The sequence below is a fragment of the Melopsittacus undulatus genome, chromosome 2, assembly GCF_012275295.1.
Source record: "Melopsittacus undulatus isolate bMelUnd1 chromosome 2, bMelUnd1.mat.Z, whole genome shotgun sequence".
NCBI classification, from domain to species: domain Eukaryota; kingdom Metazoa; phylum Chordata; class Aves; order Psittaciformes; family Psittaculidae; genus Melopsittacus; species Melopsittacus undulatus.
In genome coordinates, this window is record NC_047528.1 from 87,681,896 (window position 1) to 87,699,850 (window position 17,955).

Below are 17,955 nucleotides of genomic sequence, written 5' to 3' on the forward strand. Positions count from 1 at the left end.
AAAAGAAGTATTTAAAAAACAGGAAGAAATTAATCTTTTGTAGTGAAGAATTATGATTCTGTTACTTCTATTATGTGCAATGTGATTAAGTCACTTAAGAAAACAAATAGCAGCAACAAAAACAGCCTGCCATGGAGCAGAGTGAGGATCTTCAAAAGGGTAATGAAATCATGGGGGGGGGGTAGGGGTGAGTGTTGCATTAAACATAGTTTCACAATGTCCTCACAGCAATACAACTGCAGGTTGTTGCTAAAAGGTTGTCTCATTTTCCACCTTAGTATTCCAGTTGCATTGTTCAGCAGCCTCTGCTGCTTTGAATCAAGTGATTTTTTTATTTCCATTTGCAGACTGAAGTGGGTAAGAAGTCTAAAGCAAGTCAACTTGAGATTGTCCAGTTGCTAGATCCAGTGCAAGGTAGATAGCAGGAATGCGTGAATGGGAAGGAGAGGGTAGAGCTCTCTCGTACCCTTCTGGTGCAAAACATAACACAAAACTGTAATCTGGAATTATCAGCAGAGGTTGCAGTCCTTAGCAGAGAATAATAGCGAGGAGCAAGAAAGAAATGCCTAAGTGGGGCAATCCACTCAGTCTTGGACAGTTTCAGCTATTTTAAGTTCAGCTCAGCTGTTGATTTAATATAGAGTCCTGAGACTGATCTGTTTTGTTTGAAATCAAAATGTTACTGATTGAAACATACCAGCGTGTATCACTTGAGGAGCAAACTAAGTAGAACAAGCAGGATAGTGGCTTCTTTAAAAGCCAGTCTGACTGATCCCTGAGTTGAGGTTTCAAAAAAACCCTTAAGCCAGAATCCTGTGAGTGACAAGAATGAGAAGCAAGTCAGAAAACATTTCCTTAGTGAAGAGAACAAAAGAAACTGCTGGTGCAGTGGTTGTGCACAAGCATGGGGAGAAGAAAATGAGGAAGAGTTAAGATGAAGGAGTGCTAAAGGATGTTTTCATGGAATGTCTGTCTCATTCTCTGGGACAAAGTATCTTCTCTCTTCACGAAAAAAGACGTGTAACCCAAAGTAATGAAGAGACAGGGTTCTCTTGTTCTTTTTTGGCTTTGTTGGAAGTTTTTTGACTTTTTAAGAAGGATCCTGGATTTTAAAGGGTGTAGCCTGCTAGTAACTGGCCTTGAGCACAGAGCCTTTCCCTGGGGCTGTGTATAAAGTAAAACCATAGCCCAGCGTTACTCCCTATTTGACATTGAGGCAGAAAGCGAAATTAAGTTTTCATCCACTATTCACTTGTGACTGTTCTGAATTTCACAGATTGTACCAACGTTGCATTAATGTACTCTAAAATATCATAATGTTTTTGATGGTATTTAAACATTCATGTTAAGTCTGTAATTGCTAAGAATAAACCATTGCCAACAGATGAGTCATTGGCAGTAAGAGTCTTCAGGCAAAGGGGGAAGTGGGAGTCTGAAGGTCAAATATTCCATGTTTTTCACAATTTTAGAGCATTAACATAAATCATCTATATTTTATGTAAGCAATTTAAGTGCAAAATTAATTTTTACTATTTTAAGATGTTGATGATCAAGGTAATTACCAGAGTGCTGTTTAACAAGCATAAAATCAACTCTGTGTTTTTTTCAAAATCAGTTACTGCTTTTGCATGTTTTTAACATTGCTGCAGTTAAGACTTGCAAATTACTGTGAGAACCCTTGACTGCTCAGTTATCCCATTGCCATAAACTCTGGCAGGAACACCAGAGCTGTTGAAAATTACTTGGCCTTCAGTCTTCCATTAAGGAAAAAATAAAAGAAAAAAGTGGCCTTTCTGGTTGAAAGAAAACAGCCCTTGTGTAACCAGACAGTTAGGGCAGTGTTACCTTCACAAGAGATACATGAAAACTGAATTTGCCCATTCATCAGGAAAGTGCAACTTAATTCCAAAATCAACTGTCAGTGACATAGGGGGGTGATATTATTGATTACTATAGCAGTTAGTTTAACGGTTGGACTCAATGATCTTAAGGTTCTTTTCCAATCTAAATGATTCTATGGTTACGTTAAGATTTACTTCACAGTCCTAGCCTTTTCACACTTTACTGAGTGTCTTATTGCCCCCCTCTTATTTACTGTTTCCTACAAATAACACTAATACTGTATTCAGTGGTGTTAGCTGCAGTTGAACCGTGATAACCTCAAAGGAGAATAAAGCAAGATCTGTGGGAATATATCTTTTTATTGGTTTGCTAAATATAGATGGAAAAATGTTGAAGCTGCTGAGTACATGCCACATTATTTCTGGCACATCACTGGCTATCTTAGTAATTTTCCTATTTATTGAATATGTTTTTCAGGTTTAGCCTCCTTTTCTCATATGTGTTGCACATGTGTGTCAGTATTTTTTTTAAGTACTTTTGAAACTTAACCAGTTTCTAGCAGATAAGTCAGAATGAAAGGGATTTCAAAGAGAAATTCCTCAAAAGTTCCCTTGCAGCATACTGCCCCAGAGCCATTTGAGCTCTGCAAGCTGAGGACCAAGTGATCTGCATAGCTTGAACTACAAGAGGCACCAAATGAATGGTCATGGGTCTGGTCTGTTGGGATATGACCCTACAAAAGGAGTTGTCCCATCCATACAGGAGTTGCTGTGCATCGGGAAGCCCCAGTGCCTCTTGTCCACCCAGAAGCTGAACACAGAACTAGGTAGAGCATGAAGGGGGAGCTGGGTGCATTGTGTGGGAATACTGGCGTGCATAATAGAGAAGCTAAGGAAAAAAGTAAAATTGCAGCTTTGGTATTACTTAAATTAATAATTGGATTACACTGGAAACAGCAGCTATGGGAAACAAGTCTTCCATCTGGTGCTCATTCTGCTTGGTGGTGCTGAAGTATTGTAGTGTGCTTTCCAGTGGTGAGTTAGGGCTATGATCTTGAAAACTCTTTAAATGTAAAATTCAGTTCACTTCCACTGGTTGATAACAAGCTATTTAAGGGAAAAAAGAAATCTTAGGTTTTCATATTTATCAGAATAATAACATTGAGGGAACAGTGGCTGGGTGGGAGATCTTTCTGTGGGTTTGGTTTTGTGAGGGAGGGGGTATTTTGTTTGCTGTTGTTTAGGGTCTTTTGGTGGTGGATTGTTTGGTTCTTTGGGTTTGGGGTTTTATACAGTTTCATTTTTTTAAGTGGTAGTCAGTAGGGACTGGACGCGAGGTTATTTTATGCCAAAGCAAGCTGTGTTGCGCTTTGGGAATTTTGTTTGGTTTTAAGAATTGCATTGGATCCTGTACCCAGCAACAAAACCCTTAGAAGAATGAGAACTAAATTTCTCATGTTTTCAATTGTCTGCCTTTTAGTAGAAATACTCATGCTGCCTTTCACTTTCAGACATTTTTCCTCTTTATTTATACACAAAACAGCTATCCTAGCAGTTTGCTTCAGGCTTATGCTTTGATCTTGCCTGTAAATCATCAATTTGAATAGAATTTTAATTTTTTAATTATTTTCCTAAAGATTCTCATTTGTTAGTAATGTTAAGACATACTGCTTATATTAGGATGAGAAAAAGGCTGCAAGAGAATTCAATTTTATTGGGAAAATATGCATGAATTACATGAATATGCATGAAATACAAAAAAATTAAATACCGATACACAGATGAGCAGCTCGAAGTACTTATTTAGTCAGACACTTTTCCACTGTGTATTCAAATAATTTCCCTGTCTCTCCGTAAATATCTTTATTAAATATATTTTTAGCTACTGCAGCTATTGTATGCCAACATGTAGCTGTTACAGACATATTGTTCATTTTTAATGCTGTTTTTCGCAGTAATAAATAAAAATGTATTTATAAAAGTGAAAATTTGTGTTTTCAAGCCTTCTTCTGTTTCACAACCTAGTTATCTTCCATATGTGCTTAGCTTAATAATTTGTAAGCTTAAACGTGTTAAATTGAAAACTTACGTATTTATTTTTAATTATTTAAAAGAATAACTAGACAAAACATACGGTTATGAGAATTTTTAATTTCTTATGTTCATTTTTATGTCTGTAATTCTACTAAAACCTAATTGGCAGCATTTTTAGGTAAGAAAAACACGAAATAAAGGGCTTTAGCTATTACATGGTGGATATCCGCAATTTTAACCACTTCAGCTGAAAAGCATTTAGTGGAAAGCAGGATGAAATCAGTCAAAATACTATTTTAATAAAAATGTAAGTGATGGCAGACAGCATTTGGGAATGAGCTGCTCTCCAAGTCTTTGTAGTTTTCATATGCTCATGATAAAGGGACATAAACAAGAAGTAAAAACCTGAAAAGTTTTTTAATGCAGCATGGCACCCTAGTCATAGAATCAACTAGGATGGAAAAGACCTTAAGATCATTAACTTACTGCAGGACTGCCAGTCAAACTGCAAGAGAGCTGTTAGTGGAGCTGGTTTTGATAGTGGATGATGATACCGCAATGTCTGGCCTACAGAGCATTTTCTTTTGTTTTCTCTTAGTTTTGCTTGGGGTTTTGAGTAACTTTTTAGTTTTTCTAGAAAAGAAAACTGTAAGTGAATTTTAGAAATGTCATGATTACAAAGAGAAGTAAATGCTAAGATTGAGGTACTGCTCTGCGGTGTCTTGTGACTTTTTTGTGGGGAGAAAACATACCGTGAGAAGAAAAAGAGTTGACTCAGAAGTTGAGCACTCAGGCTAAAGAGTATTGGTGCAGATACATTTAATTTGTGCACCTCCTTGCGAGAGGTATCTTGTACCAGGTTTATTAGCTGTAATTGCAACTGAAAGGTTGGCATTCAGAGCGCACAGTAACAGCCAGCTATGTGTACTGGCTTGGCAGCCACAGATACCTGGCAAGGGTTAGGCTGTGCGTCTCATCCAGCTGGGGGGGGTGGGGGGTGGTTTGGGGGCAGAGCACTGTGGGTTCTGAAATGACCCCAACTCCAACCAGCAAAGTAACGTGGGGATGCTGGTGATGCAGTGGCAGTACAAGCTTCCGGTCATCACATTTCCCTATGGCATTTTGTTGCCACTGGCAGTCTTCCGGGCTGTTAACACAGCGATAGCTGAAATCTGGTGTCCCACAAATATTAGTAAAGCATGCAGGCTATGTGAGTATTGAGTCAGCTTTGTGGAAAGCACTGTGTTGTACCATATAAGATGTTGGTTGGTAAATTTGAATGCAGCCTTCTTCTGGCTAGCGAAAACACAGCTTTACTAATCTTTCTGCTTTAATTTTTCATTTATATAGTTAGTCAAAACCACAGATTCTTCTGAGCATACTGCTATTAATTCATTTTATGTGTCTGTGTGACCTTTGTTTCTTCAGTCCTCAAGTAGCTTTCTTCTTCCCTATCCATGTAACAGTCTTCCTCAGTCTTGAGGGTTTGAGGGTTTTTTTTGAAAGTTGGACAAAAGCAACCAAGTGTTTGTGCTACACAAACCTTCATATTACAATATGTATTTGTTCTGGCTTCAGAAGACACTGGAGAGCAGAGCAGTGCACTGGTGTAGCAGCACATACTGCGCGTCCTCTCCTGACCCTTTCCCCTGGCCCCAAACATGCCTGGCAAATGGATGCTTGGCACTCTGCCACAGCTCATTACGCCAGGCTTTCTGTGCCCTACTTATCTGAACAAAGGCTGCTCTGAGGAACACAGGCATCACACCTAGGTCACATAAGCAGAAAAAGCCATCTCCTGGCAGAATTTTCACTGAGTCATGATGGAGCTTTCCTTCATGGTAAGTCTGTGAGAATTGTCAGGTTTCAAATGATGGCTTGCCTTGCTTGCTAAATAAATGCAGAACTCATAGCTATTAAGCTTGCTAACGTCTTCCTCAGAGGAGGAGAGAGTAGAGTCACTATTTTGAGGTATCAGGCTTGGATGTAAACAGAGACAGTACTGGAAGTCTTGCATTAAGAAGAAGATGGTTCATTTCGTGTTGGTCATTTATTGATTGAAGAACTGACAAAACACTAGCTACTTGCCTCTTACATTGTAAAGGACTGATTTGTTAGGAGAATTGGTGTTAATTCCAGTAGTGAAAACATGAAGTAACCTAAAATCAGTGTCAGATTACCGTTATTTTACTACCAGACCTAATGCTTTCATCAGCTGTGTTTATATGCAATCCACTGTACTTTTGATCCTTGGAAAGGTTACCTTTGAAATTGTTTCCACAATCAGAGGCAAGTCAAAGACTCCAGAGGAGACAAAATAGGCTGTAGATAATTGTGCAATTGCAGATGGCTACAAATCAAGGTATGTTATGACTTGAGCTGCAGCTCTTGAAGGGAGCCTGTTACTTTTTAACATTCAGAACACTGCCTTCTAGGTAAATCCTCTTACTCGGGATTTGAATTTCTATAGACTGCTGTCTGCCTTGAGGTATTGTGTGTCGTCTCTGAACTGCAGCGGCCTCTCCTGCATAGTAACTAATTCACACAGCAGTAGCCGGCTTCAGTGCTGCAATATTTGAGAGACGGGCAGATGTTTGCAAACCGCTTCTGCGTGCGGCAGAAATGGAAGTTGGAAATGATTACTATTTTTCTAATTTTTTGGTGCTGGTAATTGTGGTGGGTGGATCTGCTTTTGGCTGATGAGGTTTTTATGTGCTAGAATGCATGCATGCCTTTATTTTGGGTCTGATTTGGGATACTTAACGGGAAGCTATGTATTATTTATCTGGCAGGAGGTGGAGGTTTACTCGTGTATGTGCATTTCAAAGGTTCTTGGTGTGAAAGGTTCTGGGTTTTCTGTGTATTGCTTTGTGATAATTATTTAGTGCAAATGGTTTATATTGCTGTAGTTACAGGCTTTGGTTTATTATTTACTGTTTGTAGCTTAGTGAACAGTGCAAGCAGAAATTTACTACTCTTAGTAAATTTTCATAATGTGGACTTTGAAATGTAGAAGTCAGCTAATGTGGTACTAAGAATTAAAATTTTTAGGAGGCATTGCTGCAAATAGTCCTTTTTTTTCCACTGTACAGTACTGATATTTCTGGCATATTTAAATATTAAAATGGTTAGATTTTTTTCTGATGTGGTTGCCTGCTTTCCCTCACTTGAGTCTCACTGCAGTAACCCTTCTGAAAAAGCTGCTACAGAACAGTTGTCAATTGTTTCTCTCTAGAGCTGCTTAATTTTTATAATGGCATTGCTAGGTGAGAGCAGATCTCTGCTGTTCTGCTTTATCTTTTCATATTAATTGTTAGTGACAGTGCAAGATGGCACATCTCTGCAAAAATAGGTTTATACCATTTAGACCGGTATACTCAATATACAGGCCAAAGTATACAGGTCTGTTCCTTTTTTTTCTTTTGCCATGCAAAATGCAATATCAAGTAGAGCATTTTATTTTTATTTAGCTTTCTTTTTTTTTAAGTTGCCTGCTTAGTAGTATCACTATGGTAACCGACTGAAGGGTGTCTGAGGCACACAACCTGCATTGCAATGTAAGGGAAGGGAGATCTTAAGTTATCTGACTGCTGAACAGTAGAAAAAGGAACAGGCAAGGCAGAGAAATAGGCTAATATTTATAAGCTATTATTTAATGCTTGCTCAAAGCTTAAAAAGTTATTTTACAGGTAATGTATAGGTGAATTCATTGTTTTCTGTCCTCTCTTCTGGGACTGCTATTGCTAAAATATTCATTAAAAATCATAAATTTCTGTTATTCAAATTGAGTTTGCTTCATTTTTTTAAACACTTCTATATCACAAATGATGTTGATAAAAGTCAGTGCAGAGGTAAGCTGCAGAACTGTGTGCCTCACAGAGCTCATGAAGTGTCAGCATTCTTTTTTTATGCTTTGCTATGCATAATAAATCAATTTTCTGACAATTTTTCTGTTAAAAATATTTAGAAATTGTGCGGTCTGTAAAACTGTTCTCAGTCTTCAAGATGTGTGTTATAGAGATGTGCTATACAAGAGGTGTTATTAGTACCATGAGGAAAGTAGTGTCTAGTACTTCTGGTACGACAAATATAAAAAGCAAGTTGAATATACATCCATTAGTAAGGATTTATTTTTTCCCCAGCTACACTAATAAGCCCCTGATGCTACCTAGTTTGGAATCCTGAGCAGCCAGAGCTAAATCACCGTTTTTGTGCTAATAAAATATGCTAAGGAGTCAGTAATTTCTGTGTATTAGAAGCCACCTGGAGCTATATTTTGTAAATACCTGTATTTATTAATAGTAGTATTTTATGTGCTCTGTTGAATTAATATGTTAATCCAAATTTTGCACTGTCTAGCAATTTTATATGAATTTTATTGAAAAGTTCCGAGGCACTTGAGTTTGTATGCTTGTTCCATTCATTTTAACACATTTGGTTGCATTTCAGACTGTAAATAGTGATCACTGAATTAGCATGACACTTAGAAATGATTTGCTCACATCCAGATTTTCTGGCAGACAGGCTTAATTGCTCTGCTTGTGTGACCTTCTTTCAAGAAGAAATTCTTGTCTCTGAAGTTGAGAATGCGGAGATGGTTTAAAAGATACTTTTTTCATATCTTTTGTGGAATAGTGATTAGAAATAAACAACCCTTAATGGTTAGTTGCAGTTATCTTGATACCTGGAGGAAAGGATGGAAGAACTTATGAACTCTTTAACAACTCGTATTTTAATGTAAAGGTATTCATTGTAAGTGCTTTTTGACATGAGACCAGTTTTCTAAAAAGACTTCAAAACACTCAATTGAAAGGAAGCTTACTGTGTTTTTCTAGATAGACAAATTGAAAGCTTCAGTGTTTATCTCCCTGAGGCTGTGTGCAGGTATGACTACAATCCCAGTTCTGTATTCTAAGGAAAACTTGATTTCCAATTTTGCCCATTCATTTGATACAGTCATTCTTACACATGCTGTCCCAGCTGTTTTGTGAAGATGTCTGTTGCCATCTTACATAACTAGAAGCATTGGTACATCTGCAGTATAAAAAAGTTGTTTTCTTCCAGTAAGCAGCTGAACAGAAAAGAAAAAATATTTTCTTGAAGACACCTGGTAAAATGACGTATTGATTTTAAAGTACAAAATTTATTTATCCTTAGTAATTTGCCAAAGTTCTACTATTATGTTGGTTAAAAAACAATTATTTCTTTTTCCAGCATTTTCAGTTAGCTTTGATTGACTGCAATCCCTGCACTTTGTCTAACGCTGAAAGTAAGTAACCAATTCCATTTATTTTGTTGTTACTTCTTGTGTTTTTTAAGTCTTATGCTCACAACTGTATAAATTTGTAATGAAGTCAGTACTGAGAGGGAGGCAACACAACCTGCCTCCATCTGTCAGTGGAGACAGATATTCCAGTGGAGTTGTGGATCATTTTAGTAAGTGGAATAAGTAAAAATTGAGACTCAGCTTATTAATTGCTTGAAGATGAATTCTTGAGGAGCATTTCTATGTTTGTAACAGTAGTGCTTGTGCATATGTTTAATAGCAGTTGTTTAAAACTTTGATAATCGGTCATGTTTTGGTGATCATTTTAATGCCAATTTATAGTTGTAAAATTCAGCATCAGTTTTAACACTATTGAAGTACGAAAAGGTACAAACTGTAGTTTGATTGTTCATTGATTGTAGTTTGATTGATCATTAGGTGCCAGCTACGTACTTGGACATGCTAATCTTTTAGTGTAGTATGATCTGTCAGATGCAGTATACACCGTAGTCTATTACAGAGCATCCTACAGGTATTTTTTCCGTAGTTAGTGGAATTGTATGCAAGAATAAGCATATGTTGCTGCATGTTTTGGAGTCTGTAAGAATTAAAAGACAGGCAGTTGTGAAGGAAATTACCCTCTCAGTTTTTAAGGTATCTTCATGCTGCTCTTGGTGTTGAGCTTAAGTTACCTCCTAATTCTAAGTTCAGAAGCATTGGGTAAAGTGTTTAAACATTTTTCAGTTTGGATTTAGATGGAATTGTGAATACTCTGTCAGCAAGGCTAATGAAAGGGTGTTTGTGTACATGGGTGAAACTTCTGACTGTATTGGTATCAAGGAGTTAGGTATGCTACAAGGTCTTCTCCCAAGTTTTGTCTCTCATCAGGATAAGACACAGATAATATTGTAAAATATCTGCAGAATTCTTCCTAAGTCAGTAGACTTTTATTGTTTTCTACTAGCTACATGATTCTTTATCACATTTCATGTTACTTCGTATTATTTCTGACTTTACTGGTTTTCATTGCATCTCTGAATTTCTGTAAGGGTTTCACCTTTCCCCCAGAGTCCCCTATGCCCATAGTTTTATGTAGAGGTATGGCCCCATGTAAATGCTTTATTGCACCGTGCCTGACAAACCTGAAGGAAGAGAGAAGAGGAATGAGGGATACTTTGTCAGGTTCTCCCATCCTACTTAGTGGAAGGAGAACCATGCACTTTGACACATGGTGTTGGGTAGCCTCAAAAATGCTTGTGGTTGCCTTAATCCTCCCCCTTGCATTTCTAAAGGCTGGATGAGTAACCGTATTACAGTGAGTGTGTTCCTAGCAGAAACGTTCTAAGCGTGTCTTATTTCTATTTAGGCAGTCTCCAATGTGACAGCTTTAATTTCTTTCCCCTGCACAGTGTAGCTTCATACTGAAGGGGTTTTGCTGTGAGGGGGAAAAAATAACAGATTTTTTAGATAATGAACTCCTAAAATAACAGCAGAGGTTTTTCCTTCATCAGTACACAGTGAAGTTTGACGTTTTGGTGAACATAATTGATGTTATGTGCCCTTTAGCAAGGAACACAAAAAGTTTATTAAAATTTTAGATGATGCATTTCATTATGACCTGTTTTAGGGAGTGCGCTAGGCTACCTTCTTTATAGTGAAAGACAAAACTGTGCACAAAGAAAATTTTCCCCCTCTTTTTTGACCCAGAGGGAAACTCTGGAACTCCAGATTACCTGTATAAACCTCTGTGTCATGCTATTCTTCAGCTTCAAGAGAAAGAAATCTGTGTACTGAAATAAATTGAGCTTGGCTCAAAACCAGGTATTTCCTTAACTTGCAGTCCTCAGGAACATCAGGTAAAAGTCTCTCTCAACGGAATTTGTCTTTCCTCATCAAATAGAGTGAGGATTACATCCATCTCAGATAGCTTTAGCTATCTATCACGCTGTAGCTAGTCTAGGCTAGCAGTTCACAGGCCTGAGAACTCAAGCATTCCATCTTTTGGTTAATGATTTGAACAGCGTGAGGATAATTTTCCCCCCGCTTTTACTCCTGAACAATTTTTGTGTTTTTTTTTCCAGACAGCAACTTTCTTGCCTCTGAGAGCTGCTGGTAGTATTATGGCATTCTGTGCAATTCGTATGAGTAATTTAAGATGCTTTACAGTAATGATCGGAATACCATCTGTAATTAACACTCTTAGCTTAACAAGGGAAAGTCAGTTCTAAAAAAGAAAAAAAAAAACCCAAACATGTAAATTTAAGATCCTGTATAAAGCTGGCTGCATATAATGTAGTTTTCTGTTCTAAAATATAGTCCATCCTTCAACAGTTGAATGAAAATAAGTCTCTAATTCGGTTATCTACAGAAAATATTAATGTGCATTCTCTGCTTGAAGAAATTTATTGCTGAGTTTACTGAAAGGGTAATGGACTCTGCATTTCTGAATACAAATAAAATCCATGGACTGCCTTTCTACAATATTTGTTTGCAGTCTTAATGCTTTGTTAGGATACATATTCATTCTCTTGTCAGTTCTGTTACATTTAGCATAAAATGTGAATGTAAACAAATACTTCTTTTTATCTTCAAAATTTAATTTATCTTGGTTTTGCATTGATAAATTTTAAATATTCTTTATCCCTCACTTGAAAGCAGATATTGTAATTGTTGTCATTAATTAAAACTAATAATGTCGCTTTTCCCTTTCTTACAGTTCAGTTTCACATCGCCCACTTATATGAAATCCAGGTAAGCTTTACTTTATATAAAGTGTGGTTGTTTCCAACTATATGATGTAATTAGTCTGTTGAATCCAGATTATGGATGCTTTTGTAAAGTTAGGTCAAAGTCTCAAATCACTACAGAAAATTTATTTACTTTGTCCAAATTTAAAAATATTTTGTATCTGGACTGTCATGCTACAAAATGGAGTAGCAATTTTAATAAACTTATAGATTTACTGGTCTCACAGGTTGAATGCAAAAAAAACCTGTTCAGTGTAATTTTTACTAAAATTCTTTTATGAGATTATGTATAATTTTTAAAGTTACAAAAAGTATATAGAAATATAAAAAATCTGTAGTTTGTCAGTTTGTAACTATCCCTACTGTTTCTCATACATGCACACACATGGTCAAGTCTAGCCAGTTGCCCTGGTGCTTTTTAAGTATATTTGACATGAAATTTTCAATTTTAGCTGAACATATGTGATAGAAACATTTTAGATCCGAGGTCAGCAGCACATAAAGCTGAGTTATTGATTCTGTATCAAATCCTACCACACAGTTTTTTTATGTGAAATTTTTGGGAAATGACAGAACTCTTACTGAGCTTCCAGAATAAAAGTAAATTAAAACCAAGTAGCTACTGAAATAGCAATTGTATATTGGTTATGTGAGTTAACTGGTCATGCAATGACAATTGTATGCCTTTTTATCATGTTTATAGGTATTATATGACTGAGGAAGGGATGTGACATGAAAACAAACTTGCAATTAAAATGGATGACAGACATAAACTATATGTTCAGTCAGTTGAAAAGCAGCTTGGTAAAGTAGGTGCTGTCTTTTGATGGCACGGTGGAAAATGGCTTTAGGTATTTATATATAAGTAAAAGATACAAATTTGATAAATTTCTCTTTTGAATGCTTTTGGTGTAAAGCTGCATGACAAGACAGAAATTCCCTGTCCCAAAACACCATTCAGAAACTTCATGGAGTGTTATGGTTCTTACCTGGCCACTGTCCAGATTTGATTCCGAGCACTGGAGCACAACTGACACTATTATATAACAAAGCATTCTCAACATGTTAGTTCTTTTGATTTTCTAGAATAAAATAGAAAGTTAAAAGGCCCCAGATCTATATCTGTATACCAGCTGCCTTATATAATTGTGTGACCAACGTTACAAGTGCTTAAGCTCTGCTTTCTGATTGACAATTGTAGGCAGCAGGAACTTTATTTTAACGCAAGTTAGAGCACAAAATTTTCAGTGTGTTCTCCCGTTAGACCTGGTTTGTCTCATGGTTCTGACTGGGAGGGGTATCTTGTTTCCTGGAATTTAAGAAACTTGGAATCACAAAGGGTCTTGCCTTCATTCTGGATATTGCCTCTGACACAATGAAGAGATGTTTTTGGAGGCAGGCTGATAGCTTTATTTCTTTTAAACAACACTGCTACAGATCTCTGAACCCTTCTGTATATTTGAAAATAACTTGCTCTCTAATATTTGATTAAAAAGTGGTGAATTCCTTAATTATGTACTTTCACAATACTAGAGTTTAAATGGTGAGTTGCCAGAACTCTGAAGTAGAGGACAGCCCTGGTGCTGATAGGTGTTAGCAGTAGTTTTTCCTGGTGCTGAATGCTAGTTTCTATTATTTCATCAGTGATAGCATGAGTCCTTCTAGCTATTTTGGGTGGTTTCTTTGTACAGTGTCAAAAGAGGTTGGGCTGGGTTCCACTCTCATTTCAAAGACCATTCATGATGCAGCCAAACTTCAAGGACTTTGGAATTAATATATAGATGTTAGGAAGAAATTTTGCACAAAGAAGCTGTGGCTGCCCCATCCCTGGAAGTGTTCAAGACAGGTTGGATGGGGCTTTGAGCAACCTGGTCTAGTGGAAGGTGTCTCTGCCTGTGGCAGGAGGTTGGAACTAGGTGATCTTTAAGGTCCCTTCCAAACCAAACCATTCTGTGAAATAAACCAAAATGTAAACATTGTGACAGTTTTCTGTAATATTTTAAGGCATACATGTAGGCAGATTTCTAAAGCCTGAATAATACTACAAATAACAAGTAAAAATATCCTAGATCTGGAAAACATGCCCTATTTTAATAGGTCTTTCTGAATCCTTGCAAGCATGCAAACATCTTTTTCAAGGCACTAATATTTATCTGTTTGACATCTGGATTGCTGTCACTGCTGTCATGCTATACAGTGAACTTCTGTTCTTTTGCTTATCCTTCATAGTCATGAGCTACAAATTATGTTCCCAGTGCTAAATTTAAAATTTTTTCCTGATTGTTTTTATTTTGCTGGACATGGATATTTTATTTATTTATATTATTTGTTTTCTTACCAGTTGTCTGCATTTCATGAACACCAATTAAAAATCTTTTCTACCAACTTCCCCTTGTTCCATTTGAAAGTATGTAATTGCTGCTTTAATTTTTTTCCTGACTAGAAAAGGGTTATAAAATCAACAGAGTTGTCTTTCGTGATTGTGAGATATCAAGAACCTAACAACATTTTTAACTTCCAATAGGTATTTATATTATTTAGAGTCTTGCCAGTCATCCCTTCTAAAACAGCAGTACTCAGTACTGTGTACTCTTGCATAAAAAAATGTAACTAAGTAATGATCATTTCCATTTAGATGTCCCCATTTATTTTAGTATGCTTTTCCTCTGTTTGCCAGAATGAAGTCTAATGTTGAATTATCTGAAAGCATATTTTTCTCAAAAGCTTGTGTGGAATTTTTAGAAAAATAAAAAACCAAAACAAAAACAAACCAACAAAAACCCCAGACCTTTTAGTAACAGCAGACCCTCAGCATTTATGTCATATAGACATTTGTGGGAGAGGAGGAACAGAAGAATTAAACACTTAAAATACTTTCACTGTTAAACAGTTATTGTTAGGATAACGCAAAGTTAAATACTGACATAATTCTAAAAAATGCATCTGTTGAGAAATCTTGACCTTTAGCATATACAGAACAGCTCATAAGGTTCCAGAATTCAATAAAGACCATGATCCCAACCTGGAAATGTGTTTTCTGCATTAAGACCTCTTTATGTAGGGAGTTAGGAATTCAGTGTTTCCTTGCTTTAAGTGCATTTAAACTCTGTAGCAAATAGTAAGATGGCATACATTCATTCTCCAAGTATAATCCATTGATAAGTTTTAATTGTACATATGGTGGGACTCTTACTAGGACAACGGATATATTGTAAAGGCAGTTCAAATATCCCAAAGTGAGGAGAGAGGCAAAATTACACCAGCCAGCAGTTACGGATGATCTTCATTTCTGTTACAAATTTTCCGGGAAGAATTTGTGTAGAGTTTTATTTCAGATGTAGGCTCATATTCAGGCACTCCCCTTAAAAGCAGTATACTTATTTTTAGTGTAAGAAGTACAATGCATGTATGAGATTTGACCAAATTTAATAATTTGCAAATTTTCCGTCAATTATTTTAGTAGTCAATTTATATTAAATACTATATTTATGAAAGTTACTCTCTTAGCATATATACGTCACTCATTAAAGCTTTCATATGCACTGTATGCAAAAAAAATAGATTTTTTTGTCAATGTGTTTGTGTGCTGTCAGTGCTGTGAAATCGTGGCTATTGGTGATCTGTTGTAAGCTTTATGATTAATCTATGTACTTTTTTCCTTTTGCAGAGAAAGTATCACTCTGCAAAGGAAGCTTATGAACAGCTTTTGCAGATCGAAAACCTTCCTGCACAAGTAAAAGCAACTGTCTTACAGCAGTTAGGTATGTAAAATTAACTTCTATTTTTCTGTGTGTTTCTTTTTTCCATCTTCGCCTTCAGCAGTGTTTTTAAGGCTCCATTTGCAAAGAGAGTCTTAGACACTGATTATGATACGTGAGATTTTCACCCCAAATAGAATGCATAGCAGTAGATAATTAAGTAAATAAGAGAGGAGGAGAAGATTTTAATTAAACTTACAAAATTAAACAGCTCTTAGACTTGCTACAGTATGTACATTACAGGTTTTGGGCAATGAGGGGGTGGTCTGTCACAGAAGGAGTACAGCAGTTAGGATTCTGTTATTATCTGTTCTCTTTTGAGAACAGCCCTTGCATAGCCAGGCTGCATGCAGTAAACCAAAATGCTCTGTTGTAGAGTAGATGAACGTGGCAAATGAAAAATTTACATTTGCTTTCTCTTTAACTAGAGTTTGTAATGAAAACCTTTTCTGTAACTAAAAAGTTGACTGTCAGATTCTATAAAAGAAAACACAAGAGAAAAAAAATATTTTTTTTAAAATTGTAATTTTTTATATTTAGAAAGCTGTTAAATCATTTTTAGACCAAAATTTGTAATGGGTAGGTAGAATAAATGACTTTTGTCCTATTTGCCTTATGAAAATATTTCAGAACATTTTGTTAAAATTATTCAAACCAGTGTGAATCTTCTTCATTCACTTTTTCCATGTTCTTCCATCCAGTTTCTTATTCTAAATATTAATTTAGCCTGCTTATGCCCATTTTTTTTTTTTACCCACTTCACAAAATGGTCATTTAATTCAAATTAGTAGCTGGCACTAAGCTATGGCCACAATGCTTTCTTTTGTTTGTAATACAAGCTCTGTATGGATTTGGAGTGGAATGATTTGTTTAGCTTTTGAGTCTTCTGTGTGGTGTCACAAATGAAACACTACAGGAGTTCGCTGCAGCACTCTAGGTGTGCTGATCTTTTTGTTGTCACACAACAGTGTTGCTAATATTTCAGTATTCCATTTATTTGTTTTTAACTTGGTATTATACAGCTAGTATATATAGTCAGCAGTTTCAGCCAGAAAGGCTATGCATATCATCTGTGGAATACAGGCTTCCCAAAGTAGCTGACCAGTGCTTTTTCAACTCCATTTGATGTGTTTTGCCAGAGTAGAAGCGAAGGTGCATGGTTCTATTCATAAAATCCTACCACAGGCCTCAGTCTCTGTGCTAGCAATAATGGCAGTGACTTTGAGAACTGTCTGTTGTCTAAAAACTGGATTAAATCCCTTTACTCAATTGGCATAGGTCACCTAGTTTTGTAGTGTGCGTAACTTCTACATGGATAAAAAAATAGAGTGGTCTTAACCAGGACATTTAAGGAACAATACCATTTCTTTTGCTCTTCACTGTTAACAGTGGTGTTTATCAGAGTATGATATCAACATAGAAAGGACATGGAACTGTTAGAATGAGTCCAGAGGAGGGCCATGAGGATGATCAGGGGACTGGAGCACCTCCCGTATGAAGACAGGCTGAAAAGGTTGGGGCTGTTCAGCCTGGAGAAGAGAAGGCTGCGTGGAGACCTCATAGCAGCCTTCCAGTATCTGAAGGGGGCGTAAGGGATGCTGGTGAGGGACTATTCATTAGGGACTGTAGTGATAGGACAAGGGGTAATGGGTTGAAACTTAAACAGCAGAGGTTTAGACTGGATATAAGGAAGAAATTCTTTCCTGTTAGGGTGCTGAGGTACTGGAATGGGTTGCTCAGGGAGGTTGTGAATGCTCCATCCGTGGCAGTGTTCAAGACCAGGTTGGATGAAGCCTTTGGTGATACGGTTTAGTGTGAGGTGTCCCTGCCCATGGCAGGGGGGTTGGAACTAGATGATCTTGAGGTCCTTTGCAGTCCTTACTATTCTATGATTCTGTGATTCTATGATATTTATCACAGGTTTAGTCTCTAGCAGCTGCTAATAAAAACACCTCCTCAGGAGGCATGGTCTGGGGGGGGACTGCAACTTAGAAAAAATAATAGATAATGCCTGTCATCTGCTAGAATGCTACTGGCAAAATGCAGTCAAAATATATTTGTATTTCTAGGTTGACCTGTCCTTTTTTTTTGTTTTGTTATGCGAGGGGTGTTTTTCCTCTTGTGATTTTTTGGTGGGCTTTTTTAACTCCAACAGAAAAATTGTTTTGGCATGAAAATACCCTGTGTTTATTTTCCTTAGTTAGATAATGCTGATTGAGTCAGAGTTGAAATTTAGGCAAGTTCAGATGTCTTGTGAGATATTTATTAAAATCTTTGCTCTTGTTGCTGTTTTCCAAAGCAGATGAGGG

At 36.7% G+C, this 17,955-nt stretch overlaps 1 protein-coding gene across 11 annotated transcripts in view; it reads left to right on the forward strand.

Moving 5' to 3' along the window:
• Nucleotides 1-17,955, forward strand: part of KDM6A (lysine demethylase 6A) — a 157,030-nt gene that overhangs the window by 87,378 nt on the left and 51,697 nt on the right. For all 11 annotated transcript variants that reach the window (XR_004549424.1, XR_004549425.1, XR_004549426.1 and 8 more), the window contains 3 exons: nucleotides 9,090-9,144; nucleotides 11,858-11,892; nucleotides 15,556-15,649. Coding sequence is in view for 5 of the 11 variants with exons in the window: in XM_034060174.1 (XP_033916065.1) it covers nucleotides 9,090-9,144; nucleotides 11,858-11,892; nucleotides 15,556-15,649 (184 nt within the window). In the remaining 6 variants the exon portion in view is untranslated. The remainder of the gene's footprint in view (nucleotides 1-9,089; nucleotides 9,145-11,857; nucleotides 11,893-15,555; nucleotides 15,650-17,955) is intronic.